The 15,057-nt window shown below is 32.1% G+C and overlaps 1 protein-coding gene and 2 long non-coding RNA genes across 10 annotated transcripts in view; 2 read left to right on the top strand and 1 right to left on the bottom strand.

Annotated features, from left to right (window-relative positions):
* Positions 1–15,057, bottom strand: part of Cngl (Cyclic nucleotide-gated ion channel-like) — a 61,223-nt gene that overhangs the window by 31,005 nt on the left and 15,161 nt on the right. For all 5 annotated transcript variants that reach the window (XR_011396746.1, XM_014241178.3, XM_070110679.1 and 2 more), the window contains exons 2-3: positions 13,103–13,454; positions 12,828–13,030 (exon numbers count right to left, since the gene is read on the bottom strand). Coding sequence is in view for 4 of the 5 variants with exons in the window: in XM_014241178.3 (XP_014096653.2) it covers positions 12,828–13,030; positions 13,103–13,234 (335 nt within the window). In the remaining variant the exon portion in view is untranslated. The remainder of the gene's footprint in view (positions 1–12,827; positions 13,031–13,102; positions 13,455–15,057) is intronic.
* LOC106622102 (uncharacterized) lies at positions 10–7,465 on the top strand. Of its 4 annotated transcripts, none has more exons than XR_001330941.3 (4): positions 3,663–3,826; positions 3,908–4,359; positions 4,419–6,947; positions 7,008–7,465. It is a non-coding gene; the product is annotated as an uncharacterized lncRNA (long non-coding RNA). The 4 variants fall into 4 exon arrangements; XR_011396748.1 differs by having other exon boundaries at positions 3,664–3,826; positions 3,908–4,330; positions 7,008–7,464; XR_004979404.2 differs by having other exon boundaries at positions 3,908–6,947.
* On the top strand, positions 8,135–9,503 carry LOC118683566 (uncharacterized). Its single transcript, XR_011396750.1, has 3 exons — positions 8,135–8,211; positions 8,267–8,343; positions 8,412–9,503. It is a non-coding gene; the product is annotated as an uncharacterized lncRNA (long non-coding RNA).

Genomic DNA, 15,057 nt, shown 5'->3' with positions numbered 1-15,057 from the left:
GTTAATTTTATTTTTCTTCGTTTGCAAAATATATTAGTATGGCAACACTGATGTTTTGACATTCACAACCATTTTGTTATTGTCAAATTTAATAAAATTAAAGAATGATTTAAATATTGAAATAAAGCTATTTCTGCAGCATCTAATATAAAAAAATTTCTAAAAACGAATTAGTCAAGTGTTAGTGGATATAAAAGTGAAAAATATAAGTGTATAATTCATTTTAACTCGCAAAAATACGTACTTTAAATAGTTCAAATTTTCAACTTTAAGCGTAAATATCTCGAAAACTATAAGTTTCCCGCGGCTATATCTATATATATTCTTGATCTGGAGGATCTCCTCTATCCGCCCATACCCGTTTTATCCCCGAAAGCGTGGGACGTTATTCTAAAGCCGACCCGAAATTTTTTTTTTATATTAGATGCTGCAAAAATAGCTTTATTTCAATATTTAAATCATTGTTCAATTTTATTAATTTTGACAATAACAAAATGGTTGTGAATGTCAAAACATCAGTCTTGCCATACTAATATATTTTGTAAACGAAGAAAACTAAAATAAACAGAGAGATTGTACCCTAGATACAGGAAACAACGCAAAAAGAATTTCTGCGCGTAAAAACTTTGGTACACTCCGGTGTTGGATCGACCAGGGTTATTTTATTTTGAAGCGCGGCCGAAGGCCGCCAACGCAAAAATAAGTTCTGCGCAAAAAAACCTTGATACACCCCGGTGTTGGACCGACCAGGGTTATTTTTTTAAAGCGCGGCCGAAGGCCGCCAACGCAAAAAAAAGTTCTGCGCGAAAAATATTTTGATACACCCCGGTGTTGGACCGACCAGGGTTATTTTTTTTGAAGCGCGGTCGAAGGCCGCCAACGCAAACAGAAGTTCTACAAGAAAAAAGTAATATTGTGATAGAGGGTATAACATAATACTTAACATCAATGCTTTGTAATAGTTTATTTCTCTAGGTTTTGGATTCCTGTATTTGGGGTATTATCTGTTTTAATTTCTTTCAGTTCAATTACAAAAGATGTCGATAAGGTAACACTGGTTATTTGAAATTTTGCAACCCTTTTGTTATTGTCAGAATTAATAGAATTTAACAATAATTCAATTATTGAATTAAACTATTTTTGCACTATATAATGTAAAATAAATGTGTACAAACGAATTAGTGAAGTGTTAGTGGATATAAAGGTGGAAAATATAAGTGTATAACTCATTCGAAATGGGAAAAATGCTTACTTTAAATAGTCGAAATTTTGAACTTTAAACCCAATTATCTCAAAAACTATAAGTTTCCCGCGGCTATATATATACATTCTTGATCTGGAGGATCTCCTCTATCCGCCCATACCCATTTCATCCCCGAAAGCGTGGGATGTTATACTAAAGTTTTCCCAATTCTAAATTTTCACACTTATACGATCAACCCCTGATTTTTAATCGGGATTTTTACATTATTCTGTTCATCCCCAGATCTACAAGATGGCAATCGAATATTATAATTTAGTATATTATAATTTTCATGTATATTCTATGCAGTGTCAAATCTGTTACAAAACTACCAAATTTTTTGTCATCAAAACATTCAATTCACACTTGAATAAATATGTATGTACAAATAAACCTTAGTTTAAACCGAATATTTTTAACACCTCCTTACGAAATTTTCGATTTCAAGAGAGCTTTAATCGCGACAGTAACTTGTCAAAGTGTGAATTGACATGTTGAAAATGTTTAATATGTTTTCAGTTACCTGACATCGATGTCCTTCTGTTCGCTTACTGCGGAGGTTTATTGTTATACCGAAACAAATCTTGATATTAATTTTTATTGTATATTGCCTACCAAAATCTTTTGCTTACCAACCAAACTACCGAAGACAAATGAAAGTACCAATTTGTGTCCGATCGGGCCCAAACGGCAACGCTAATTTTATGAACTAATCAGTTATCTCCGCCACGTGCCTCCCGTTGTCACTTATCAATCGCCAGATATCACGGAGTACAGATGAAAAGAAGGTGGCTTATTTTTTTTAATCAACTCAAGTAAATTTCATTCTCACAGAGAAATTAACATTATTTCTTAATACATCTCGAAAACGGCCTGTATTGATTTTAATTCTCATTCCAGCACATTTGACTTATTTGACTCACTTTTCAAAATTAAAAAGACTTTATTTTTTCTCTTAATAAATGAAAATGTAACAATTTATTATATTGTAACTTTAAATCTTGGCTGTTGAAATTTTTGTTTCTGTAGCTGAGCAGTTTTAGATCTCAACACTTATAAAACTCTCTTGCCTTTTTTGACTCGGCTAATTCCGCACGTATGCGGTTTGTGCCCCTCGCGTCGGTTGGGCGGGAGGAGGGTAATCGTTGGGTTATTATTATTGTGCTATGAATGCACCACGCTATTTTACATGGACTTAATCGAAAAAATGGATGCCCCGAAGGACGGGACACTTCCCGTTATTCCACGTTCAACGTACGCTGAAGAAATCAACTTTTGCTTAAAATCATCGTGACTGTGCGCGTTTATATGCTTCAAGGTCCATCTACTAAAGCTTTTTCAAAACAATTCTTAGATATTGGCAATGGAAAAGTAGCTGTACATGAAAATACTGGATGCATAAAATCACCGACGGATTTCTGCACAATCACCAACTCACAAAATACTATCATCGACAATATATTTCCCGATGTACTTTAATAAAGACAAATTTTTTAACTAAAATAAAGTATACTTTAATTGTCTACAACTCTTCATTCCTATTTCAAATACTATTACATCCCCCAAACCATTAGATCGAGATCAGCCATCATTAGAACTAGAACTAGCCTATATTAGAACTAGAAAGGATTTTCCAAAAATATGTCAATAACCAACCCAACATTGAACGACCTACCTTAATCTGCTTTCCCTAAATAAAACCGACAGCGGCAAATTACTGTCAAAAATTCCGTATGCCCATAGATTTTGTATTCCGCATACTAAAATAACGCGGTGGTCAGCTGAGCGGTAAAAAAAAATAAATAAAATATTGCACCGAAGCTATAATACCCTTCACAAATACAAAGACTTCGTAAAGATACCTCGTCAAATAAAAAAGTTTTCCATGCAAGCAGCTTATTCCGATCCTTCAGTTAATATGACAGCTATATGCCATAGTCATCCATTGTATACTATTTCATCGGAGATTGCATTATTGACTTAAATAATAATCCACTGCCAAATTTTGTGAAGATACCTCGTCAAATGAAAGCGTTTTCCATGCAAGCACTTGATTCCGATCGTTAAGTTTGTATGGTAGCTATATGCTATAGTGATCTGGTCTGAGCATATTCTTCGAGATTACATTGTTACCTAAGGAAATATCTTATGCCAAATTCAGTTTGTACGGCAGCTATATGCTATAGTGGTGGATTTATCAGCAGGCTGAGTAGGTTGTAGCCTAGGGCGGCAAATTTTAAGGAGCGGCGAATTTTGGTCGAATGGTATCACGATTGCGGAGCAATTGGGTTACGGCGTTAGTTGAAGCGAGATTTCGTTGTATATGTAGCGACTACCATCACTCCTAATTGTAAAAGATTTATGTAAAAAAGCTATTCTTAATATTGTTCTTAATTCTTATAATCTGGTAACACCGAATTCAGCAACAAAATTGTATTATCCCGTTATCCCCGTAAGTAAATAATTCTAGTGTTTAGGATAAATCACCCGTAGCGAAACAGTAAATTTGACTTGATAACAAAAGTGTATAAAAATTCAAAATTCTTGTCTTATTCTTATAATTATCTGTTTTGCTTTTATTAGGTAAGTATTCAAAGTTAACAAAGGATACTGGTAATTGCGTACAGAAAACTATACTTTTAATTTACTATTTAATTGTTTCAGTTCTTGAATCAAAAATTGTCAGAATGAATGATGGGAAAAAGCGACTTAGTGGGGCCGAGTACAGAAAAAGAGCAGAAATTAGAAAAGAAGAACAGAAAGAAATCATCCGACAAACAGTAAAAATTTACAATTTTTTGAGAAATGAAAGTAAAAGCATTATTTTGAGTGCGGAAACTTCAAACATAAGTCCTAATACAATACAATCTGAAGATGAGACCGATACATACTCTGCTGCTTGTGACAGTGTGGCAGAAGCGGAATCATCTGTAAGTCCAACAATTGAAGATTCGTTTCAGAATCAAACGTCGAGCCCAGATCTGTATATTGTGGACCGTGTTTGGCATTTGGTCCATTGGAGTGTTGAACTCAATTTGAGAACGGAGGATTCAATGACTGGAAAAATGCAGATCATCGAACAGCTCAGTATGAAAACTCTCCGCGTCATAAATCTAGTATTCTTAGTTTGAAAGATAGAAATAAGATTGATGACCGACTTAATGATTTATTGCAGATCCAGATTGATGAAGAAATAACTTACTGGAAAAACGTTCTGATGAAAGTTGTTGCTGTCGTGAAGCGATTGTGTTCAAGAGGTCACACTTTTAGAGGGAAAAACTAAAAATTTGAAGATCCACATAATGGAAATTATTGTATGGTTTTGGAACTATTAGCCAAACTTGATCCTTTTCTGGCTCATCACATTAAACGGTTTGGAAATCAAGGATCAGGGAGTACCAGTTACTTATCAAAGACCACTTGCGATGAATTTATTCTCTTGATGGGTCAGAAAGTTTTAAAGAAGATTGGAGACGAAATAAAACAAGCAAAATATTTTTCTCTAATCACCGATTCAACACACATTCTTTAAATCTATCAACAACTACAGCTGCTGAATCGACTACAGAAGCTTGTCACTTTTTCATATTGTTACAGGAAATCTAGGTTTTTTTCTAAGCTCGACACAACGCTGGCAGAAACTAATGAATCAAATCGGAAAAGGTAAAAGCGTTAAAAAAGTAAATTTGACATGCTGGTCAGCTAGAGAGGATGCATGCAAAAGTTTGAAAGAATCTTGGCATGAAATTCTAAAAACTTTGGAATTAATCAAGGATGATTGTACCGAAAAGCCTGTGATACGACAAGAAGCGGCAGGGATATTTTCGAATTTGCAAAAACTGCAAACGGCAGTAATGGTTGTTGTATGGAATGTTCTTCTGGAGAGAATAAAACAAGTGAATGTTCAATTTCAGAGTTCTAACACAGATTTGATCACTGTTGCTGATATTTACGAATCACTCCGTAAGTTTTTCATAGCTGAACGAGAGAATTTTAAGTTTTTTGAAAAGGCAATGGAAATGAGTGTATCAAAACAATATACAAAAAAGCTTCTTAGTAAGGAAAGGACAGGTGCAAATTTTCAGATCAATAGCTTAAAAACTGAGGGACTACTTAGCGTATTTACAGGCTAAATCAACTCAGCTCATCATGCTAATCATATTATGTATATACTTACATATTTTAGGGTTTACGACGTTTCCTTCTGGGTGGTACAAACTTAATATACCCTGTTCAGGGTATACAAATTTCTCTGAGCTTATGTGCAACCTAATTTATGTACGTCAAATATATGTATACGACATTGACCTGTAGAGGCAGATTTTTTCCAAAATGTTGTACGAAAAAATGTTATGGTAACTTCTGGCCATAACGAAATTATATCCTCTTTGTCTTTAGAAAATTACAGCTCTTACTGTAGATGAAATTTTTACAATGCTTAAACAAGATTCTGACGTTGATGAAGAAGCTATGGATGAAAATGAGATAATATTTGATGAGCCCAAGTGCAATCCAAAGATGTAGATGTGGTTGAACACGAAGCTATTTCAGAGGAGCACGAAACCGAAGTATACGACGGCAATGTTCCCAATTCCCCAACAACATGTATAAGTAGAGACACAACTGCAAAAATTTATGGAGTTTCATATACAGCAAAGAAAGATATTCGTTGACAAAAATGTTTACATCAGGAAAGCTTTAGAGGCATAGCAAATAAGTGAGGTTTTGGTCCACTCCTTTTCCTATCTTTAGCAAATATATACTGATGAGTTTTTTACGAGAGAAATAAATTGCACAAATCTATATGCACCAAATTCAGGCCAATTGTCGTTCAAAGCTTAGACTGTTGATGAAGTACGATTTATTTGGGTGGAGATGTTTTATAATTCGGTAATAAGAATATTACTTTTCATTGAAAATATAACTCGCAGAAGATTTTCAGCAATTCGAAACAATTTACACATTGTTAACATAAATGCCCGTAAGCGCGACTGCGCTGATCGTCTCTTTAAAATGCGACCAATAGTTGAGTTGATTAGAATCGGATAAAAAACCTGACATTGAGAGAAAACCTCTGCATTGATAAACAAATCATCCCATTTAAAAACAAATTTACAGCTAAGCAGTACGTTAATACGTTATGTGGAAAAAGTGGAATGCCGTACGATTTCCAGATATATAAAGGATCCACGATACCCTTAAATCCACAATGGATCCAAACAGTTCGCTTCGGTTCCGCAGTCGTTCTGCACTTGGCGAAACGTATCCCAAATACCGAAATTGGACATAATTTATTATTCAACAACTACTTCCCATCATACCAATCGTTTGAAATGTTGAAACAAAAAAAAATGAATAGATTTTCGAATCCACGCTTGCCAACAGAGGTCCATCAGCAGAATGCATAAGGCGCGATAATAATGTTATTGTACTCGCTGATACGACAATAAGTTGGCTTCAAACTTTGTTGGCATCAAGAAAAAATCAAAGCTAAGAGATGGCATAAAGAAAACAAAAATTTTATACTTATCGATAGACCCAAGTTGTACGAATGTATAATGTGTATACGAGCGGGGTGGATTTATTGGATCAAATGATCCAATACTACTGGATGAATATTGGTACAGTTAAGTGGACTCTGAGAGTTATTATGCAATTTGTAAATTATATATAACTGCGTCATGGATGGAGTACAAAAAAGATTGTATTAATAAAGGACTCCCGAAAAATAAAATATTAGATTCAACAAATTTTCTCATTGCAGTTGCTCGTACACTCCTCGCTGCCCAACAAGACGACACATCCATTCCTCATCTAAAACGCAAAAAAGATAGACCATCAAAAGCCTCTCTAAAATAATCCTCATCTGCGGAAGGCGGTAACAGCGATGACTCCGACAATAGTGAATCCATGCATTTGGCACCAATTCCCAAAAAACGGAAGAAAGTCTTTCAAAAAGCTCCAGAACCAGAAATGAATTAAACAAAATAATACTTTCTTATTTACACCTATTACGTACTATGAATTAGTAAACTTTAATTTGAACCACTTATAAAAAAATGTCAATAAATGATGCTTTTGGTGGTCGATATCGAATATATTGAAAATCAGATAAAAGCCGAGGGAGTTACCAAAATTTAAAAATTTAATTTTTCCTAAATTTAGCACAACCATATTAGTCACATACATACTCGTATGTGTATTTCAGATTTTTAGCTAGTTAATATCGTTTACACGATATGAGTTATTAAAAATATACTTTTGAGCTGCACTGAAATGTGTACTCTTTATTGATATTCTTAAGACTAACTTGTTATATAGATCTTACTGCTATTTATACCAACTAGTGTTACTTATTACTAGTTGATAGTTTCTTTACATATAACATATTGTTTGTTTAAATACATTTGCATCGTTCTAAGATAAGTTTGTTTGATGTATTTTGTTTAATGTGGTTTCATACATTATGTTCATTCAGAGATAAGGTTGTTTTTATGTTTGTTTGTTTAGGATATTGGTGATATAATGTGATAAGTAATACGTTCCTTAACTAGCTCGAACTCAAATATTTTTGAAATCGAAAGGGTTAAAAAAAAATAGTTTTAATGAGATTCAATTGCACATCAGTTTACAAAATAAATATTCAGAATTCGTTTTACCAAAGTAGTTATGAGGGGATTTTTTTTTATTGTTTTAGAGATAAAGAAATGTGTTTTATATTTATCAATTAAATAAATCCAAAAATACTTGTAAACAGTGTTGCCAGAAGTGGAGGTTTATTTTCAAAATTAAGATTTTTTTTCAAAAAGATCTTAAACTGAAGATATTGAATCAAAATTTTATACAAAAAATTTTCACCTTCAAGATATCTGGCAATACTTGATAATTTTCTGTAGTTAATACATAAATTCCCCATTTTTGTCAGCTATTTGTTTTTGCATATGAGAAAGCAGGAATGCTAGATATCGGTAAACCGTTGATTTTTTTAAAAGCAATCTTATATTTTAAATTTCATTTCACCAGCCAAATTTGCCCGAATAAGCTCCCCGCCAAAAAAATAAAATATATTAAAATGGAAACATTTTTGCAAAAAAGAATAGGTAAGTTAATTATTTTTATTTTTATATATTCATTAAATAAACATTACAAAATGTAATTTAATTTACAGATAATACATCCCCTTTTTCTGATACAAATGATGAATATTTAAATGTTGAGTGTAGAATGGTAAAATTTGGCGAAGTTGAAATTAGTTAAAAATGTATACATGCATATGTACATATTGTATTATTTATTGACAATTTTCATCATTAAATGTAAATTGTTTAACGCCAATTGGGAACTCGACGAAAAATTAAAAGCTTGGCTGATAAATACTGATGAGGGATTGCATACAGGTAAAATATGCTCAGTAAACCGTAAAACAACTGGAGGTAAAAAAGATTTGATAAATCACGGAAACACCAAAAAACATTTAGAGCAGTCAAGGGAATTTAAACCCACAGAGGCAGCAAGAACATAATAACAGGCTTTGTGGAAAGTACGGCTTTCGCTGAAATACATTTAGCCGCTTATTGTGCTGAACACAAAATTTCTTTTTCAACAATGGATCACCTGGTTCCCCTGATAACCAACAGTTTCGATGATTCCAAAATTGAGAAGGATATAAAGTCCGGCCGGACTGATTAGATTTGAAAATGAATGTCATAGGCAAACCTCAATTTGATTTCGTTACACCACTAATGCGCGATAATCATTTCTCCATTTGTGCAGATAAGAGTACAGACTGTTCAACAACAAAAAATTTGAGTCTGGTTGTAGGAATACAACACAAAAATGAATTAAATGATTTATTTTTTGTATGTATGGATGTAGTTAAGGCGGATGGTGAGGGTATTTACAGTGAAATTAAACATTTTTTCAACACGAATGACATTAACTACAAAAAATTTTCGGTCGGTCCAACACCGGGGTGTATCAAGGTTTTTTTGTGCAGAACTCCTTTTTGCGTTGGCGGCCTTCGGCCGCGCTTCAAAAAAATAACCCTGATCGATCCAACACCGGGGTGTATCAAGGTTTTTTTGCGCAGAACTTATTTTAGCGTTGGCGGCCTTCGGCCGCGCTTCAAAAAAAATAACCCTGGTCGATCCAACACCGGGGTGTACCAAAGTTTTTACGCGCAGAAATTCTTTTTGCGTTGTTTCCTGTATCTAGGGTACAATCTCTCTGTTTATTTTATTTTTCTTCATTTACAAAATATATTAGTATGGCAACACTGATGTATTGACATTCACAACCATTTTGTTATTGTCAAAATTAATAAAATTGAAGAATGATTTAAATATTGAAATAAAGCTATTTTTGCAGCATCTAATATAAAACAAATTTCTAAAAACGAATTAGTCAAGTGTTAGTGGATATATCAGTGAAAAATATAAGTGTATAATTCATTTTAAATCGCAAAAATACGTACTTTAAATAGTTGAAATTTTCAACTTTAAACGTAAATATCTCGAAAACTATAAGTTTCCCGCGGCTATATCTATATATATTCTTGAACTGGAGGATCTCCTCTATCCGCTTATACCCATTTTATCCCGAAAGCCTGGGACTTTTTTCTAAAGCCGACCCCAAAAAAATCCGTTGCAGCGTTTTTGAAAAGAGACTGAATCGCCACAAATTTACGTTTTAAATGAAGAACTTCGCATAATTTTAATAAGAATAATTGCTTTTTCTATCTATCAATTAATGCAGACTACAAAACCTATTGAAATTAAAATCGAAATTGCGCTTGAATTCAAAAATAAATGCTTAAGATTCTATATAACTTTATGTACACAAATATTACAAAAATTTGATTTCAATGACGAAATTTTAAAGTGTATCGAATTGCTTGCACCAGAAAATTTAATTGAAAAAAGAAACGCTTCAATTGCTAAAATTTTTAAATATTTTTCCAATCTTGGACATGAAGATATTCAAGTGATAGATTCTGATTGAAGGGAGTTACGTCAAATCGATTTTAAAAAATATGGTTTTAGCTCACAAATGGATATTGAGAAGTTTTTTGGTTATTATTTTTAGCTTAAAGAAAATTTGATGACACTCATATTTCCATCACTTAAAAAAAATTATTTGGAACATATTGACGTTGCCAGCTTCAACAGCGAATGTGGAGATAATTTTCTCTTAAATTAATTTAAGAGTTGCCAGTTTCAACAGGGAATGTGGAAAGAATTTTCTCTTAAACTAATTAAACTAAAAAACTGTAACTCGAAAACCGCTCAGTAGATTTTAATGAAATTTATACAGCTTTTAGAATACATAATAAACTGGGGCCTGATTGATTTTTAAGAACAATTAACTGTTGATTTTTTACCGAAAATCTAGAATAATTAAATTTTTCTATCACCGCAAGGATCTTTTTTGGAACTGGGTCAAACAGACAGCTATAACTTTGGAAATTAAAATTTTTTTTTTTTTGAAACTTACGTGACTCAAGTCAAAACATTGTATAATAATGCCATATTACTACTTTTGTAAAATAACATGATTTAATAGCAAAAAAAAATTACTGAAAATCTTTTTCGCGCCTCTGACTACCCTTAACCCCTTAAATAGAAGTAAAATTCGTAACAAGCTTTAAACCAAAACTCTAAATGATATTCTTTACACGAAAAATTATTTGAAAAGAAACGAAATTGAATGTCATAATATTGACTCAAATGAAAACAAAGATTTGATAAAGCATTTAAAAACAACTTTTTAAAATATTTAAGTAATTTGAATAAAAATACGAGTATAAATAAATAATATCCTTTTAGCTACGTAGTAACTGTTGATGCTGAATTAAATTTGTTAATTTTTTGTTTGTTTATTATACTTTTACACTTTTTACAATTTTTACTTTATAAATAAATTTGAAGATTTCTATTTAATAAAACCTTTAAAAAAGATATTTATTTTTTAAAAAGGGTTTTTTTTTATTAAATTTCGATCAGACTACATACAATACATTAACATACAACTTTCCTCGTTTTGTGTGACAGTTCATAGTGAAACAACAAAAAGTTCTATGTGAATTGGCCATAACCCTCTCGTACGCGAAAATCAACCGCTTAAGATAAAACTCGCTTTGCAAATTCAATTACAATCGTAGAACTGCTTCTAACTGTCTTGAATAGCTTGTCATCAGAAGTTAGAAGTTTGATGTTACTTCAGATGCAGTGTCAGCATGGTGAATATTTTCCACTATATCATTAATTCTATCATCTACATCATTTACATATTCATTTTCAATATCAGAATCTCTTTCTAAAGATTCCAGTATATCCTCTTCGTTAATTTAACGCCGCGTAGTCATTTCTGAACAAATTACATAAAGCGCGGAAAATATTATAGCGAGTAGTTACAAAGATGAAAGGTATACTTTGAGTAATTTTTCCCCTTTAAAAGAAAAGCTACTTTTTTCACCATAAGACATAGTGACACATTTATATAACTTTTTTTTGAAAGAAATAGTAAAAATTGATATCATGAACACTTACTAATTTTTTTAGGAAAATTTACTTAAGAAATTTACTTACTATTTATTTATAATACCTTAAAACTCTCTCACCACAAAATTTGTAATAAGAACATTGCTTCACGAAAACAATCTGTGCTCTGTGGTTAATGCAAATACATTTTTTTTTAATTGACATAAAGCTAACGCTAATAAAACATTTAACTTTAAAATTATATCCTGCATAAATATTTTTACTCATAAGTTTAATAAAATAAAGTTATGTTTTGGAGTTGAAATCCCTTATAGCGAAGTCCCATGCACATCGATTCAATCAACAGTATCCCGCGGGTTATCAACCATGTTAAATTCCCTTTTTTATTAGATTAAAATTAAATTTTATTACCTTTCGTTAAGCTTTGAGCACACATATCTTATTTGAGTTAATTGGGTTTATTTTATCATGAATATCTCGAGCCCAAAGTGAAATGCAAAATATACTAAAACTTTCAATATAAATTGGGCCAAATCATTAATTCTGTAAAATACTAAATACAAGGTTCTCTTGCTTCAAAAAGTCTAAGTTCCCTAGATAAAGGCGCAAATCAGCATTGTACTATTAGAAAGGACTTCGATTATTATTATGATTTCGATTATTTCGTCTGGTGCTCTTTGGAAACGTAACTTAATGAGTCCTCTGCAATTTTTTACATAAATACTTCAAAATGCTCATATTTCTGGGGTAATTGTATACTTTCACGGTCGCCTGGTTTTTTGGCTGTCAAAAATCGAAAAATGCATGGATTTTCATGATTTTTTTTTTAATGTTCGTTTTTACGGCGGATTTATGATTCAAATATCATTTAAATGTTTAAAATTTCTGACAGTTTCGTGGCTTTGGATATATTAAAAAGCCAAGTTTCTGTGAATAATCACTTATAGACTCCTATATGTCCTAGTCGATTGATTTTAATGATTTTTGCGTAATTTTCGATCGTATCGACAAATTTATCGATCGAAAAGGCTTCCGTGACTAGACCCATTAAACATAACAATCCATCCATGCTTTAATTTACTTACTTTTGCACGGGACTTTTAAAGTCGGAATAATGAGCATTACTATTATTATCATTGTCACTTCCACGTTGCATTTTCCTAATAGTGCCAGTCCGTTCCCGCCCAGAGCTGCTCGTACCAGATGGGCTTACGATATCTGTATCACTATTGCATTCGATTTCATGGCGATCTTTTGAAACTGACATTGCGTTTTCGGTCGGGTCCGCCTGCAACAAACAGTATAAAACTATTCTTACATTCATTCAATGAAAAAATATTCAGTACTTATACTGACATACCATTTGTAAAACAGCAGAAGAAGAAATTGCCGCACCTGTGCTGCCGTAGTTGAGTTGCGAATGGTAACCGCTCGAGAGTATTTTTTTGTGTGCTGATGCGTGCGCGCGATACGCGCTCACACTTAATTTCATTGTGACATGAATACAAGATCAACATAACAATATTAAATTTAATTATTAAACAGCAATTTGGGTGAAAGAAATTGATTCTGCAAACCAAATACATGTGTTGTACAGCCAAACAGTTTTGTGGTGAAACTACAATAATTGGCAGTTACTTATTTCTTCTGCAGCATATAATAGTACACAATTTTTTTACATAAGGCCTCTTACATTGATGGATGACCCACTCCTGTAACAAAAATAGAAACATTATATTTTCTTTCCATTACCCGGTTAGGTACACGAACAAAACTTATATTATATAAAATATAAAAGGTATAGATTAAGACTAAATGGAGATTATACTTTTCTAAGTAGTGGTTCGTGTTATAAAAGGAACTGTTGATTCAATCAGTGAAGAACTGTACGGTGTATCATACATCTTCCACATTAAACAAAATACGTATCTGCTGTGATCGAATGGCACCTCTGTGCTGCATATAAATAAAAAAATTAAACGAAACAACCAAGGAAGGGTAAAGTTCGGCGCAACCGACCATTATATACTCTCGAATTCGAAATTCTCTCTTTTAGTTTTATTGACCTAGTGTTCATGTCATAATATGGGATGTAACTTGGGTATATGACGATTAGGAAGACGAATTAATAAATTTCATCAATTTCTGACATTAAACCACATAATACTAAATGTAACATTCTCATCTAAATTTAGTCAGATATTTGATATTAGCTCAGCAATGCGCCGACGTATTCTACAGTGGTTTTGTTGCCCTAGATATAAGATAGATTTTGGATATATTAATGCTCAGACTTCACTATCAATGATTCTGTAAGATTTGCTCTAATTTATTATTAAATCTTTATTTTCATTTAACATTACCAAGATAAGAAAACACGAAACAAAATAATAGATAAATTTATAATGTCAGTTTTGTTTTGAATAATAAGGATGCATTAAATTAAACAGATGTATGTTCCAGAAACCGAATGATATTGATTTGATTTCGTTTTTACAAACCAAATGATTTCAATTAAGGTGTCCTACAAACCGAGTGATTTCTTCTTTTTCGAAGTCTTTCTATTTTACATCGAAATAGCTGTTTGAAGCAAATGACATTTATTTTTCAAAAATTTAAATTTTCGTGAACAAACATGAGTGCTGCCGTGAGCAACGTTCATAGAATACAAGGTTATGACAACTTTGAAATCATATGTTTGATGAAGAAGTTGAAATAATTATCAAAAAAAGCTAATTAGCTGATAATTTACATGTTACAAAGAAGTTTTGCATTTAAAAAATTTATTTTAGTCTTCAAAAACATTTCAATTTAAAATAAAGTTTTAATTTTTCGCAAAAAAATTACACACATAGCAACTCTACTTGCCTGATAACATTTGAAAGAATGACATATTTAAATAAGTCAAATCCGTAATAAAATTTGTAAATTCGTGGCGGGCGCACATTGTTTATAAAAAACGAACATGAAAATCGTGTTTCAGGCAAATTCGATTTTCAAACCGAAACACTTCGTTTGTATGTGAAAGTTAAATGCGGTACATGGCTGAATATTTCCATAAAACGCCTTTTATGAGCATTTCTTTTATAATTTCAATCAAATTTGCACCTAGAGTCTGATATTTTCTCAATATATTTTGCACAATTTCTTTCTAATTTTGTACTTAGTGATTACCTAGGGTTTTGATTATCAACACAAAAATTTTGCATGATTCACTTTCTGGAACAGTCATAACTTTGATAATATCTGCATATTCAGTAATTGCTGAGTCAAAAACTTTTTGTAGGCTGTTAGTGTATTTAGATATCTCTACGT

The sequence above is a fragment of the Bactrocera oleae genome, chromosome 5 (assembly GCF_042242935.1).
Source record: "Bactrocera oleae isolate idBacOlea1 chromosome 5, idBacOlea1, whole genome shotgun sequence".
In the NCBI taxonomy this organism is placed as follows: Eukaryota; Metazoa; Arthropoda; class Insecta; order Diptera; family Tephritidae; genus Bactrocera; species Bactrocera oleae.
Note: the sequence above shows the minus strand (reverse complement) of the source record. Positions and strands in the feature narration are given on the sequence as shown.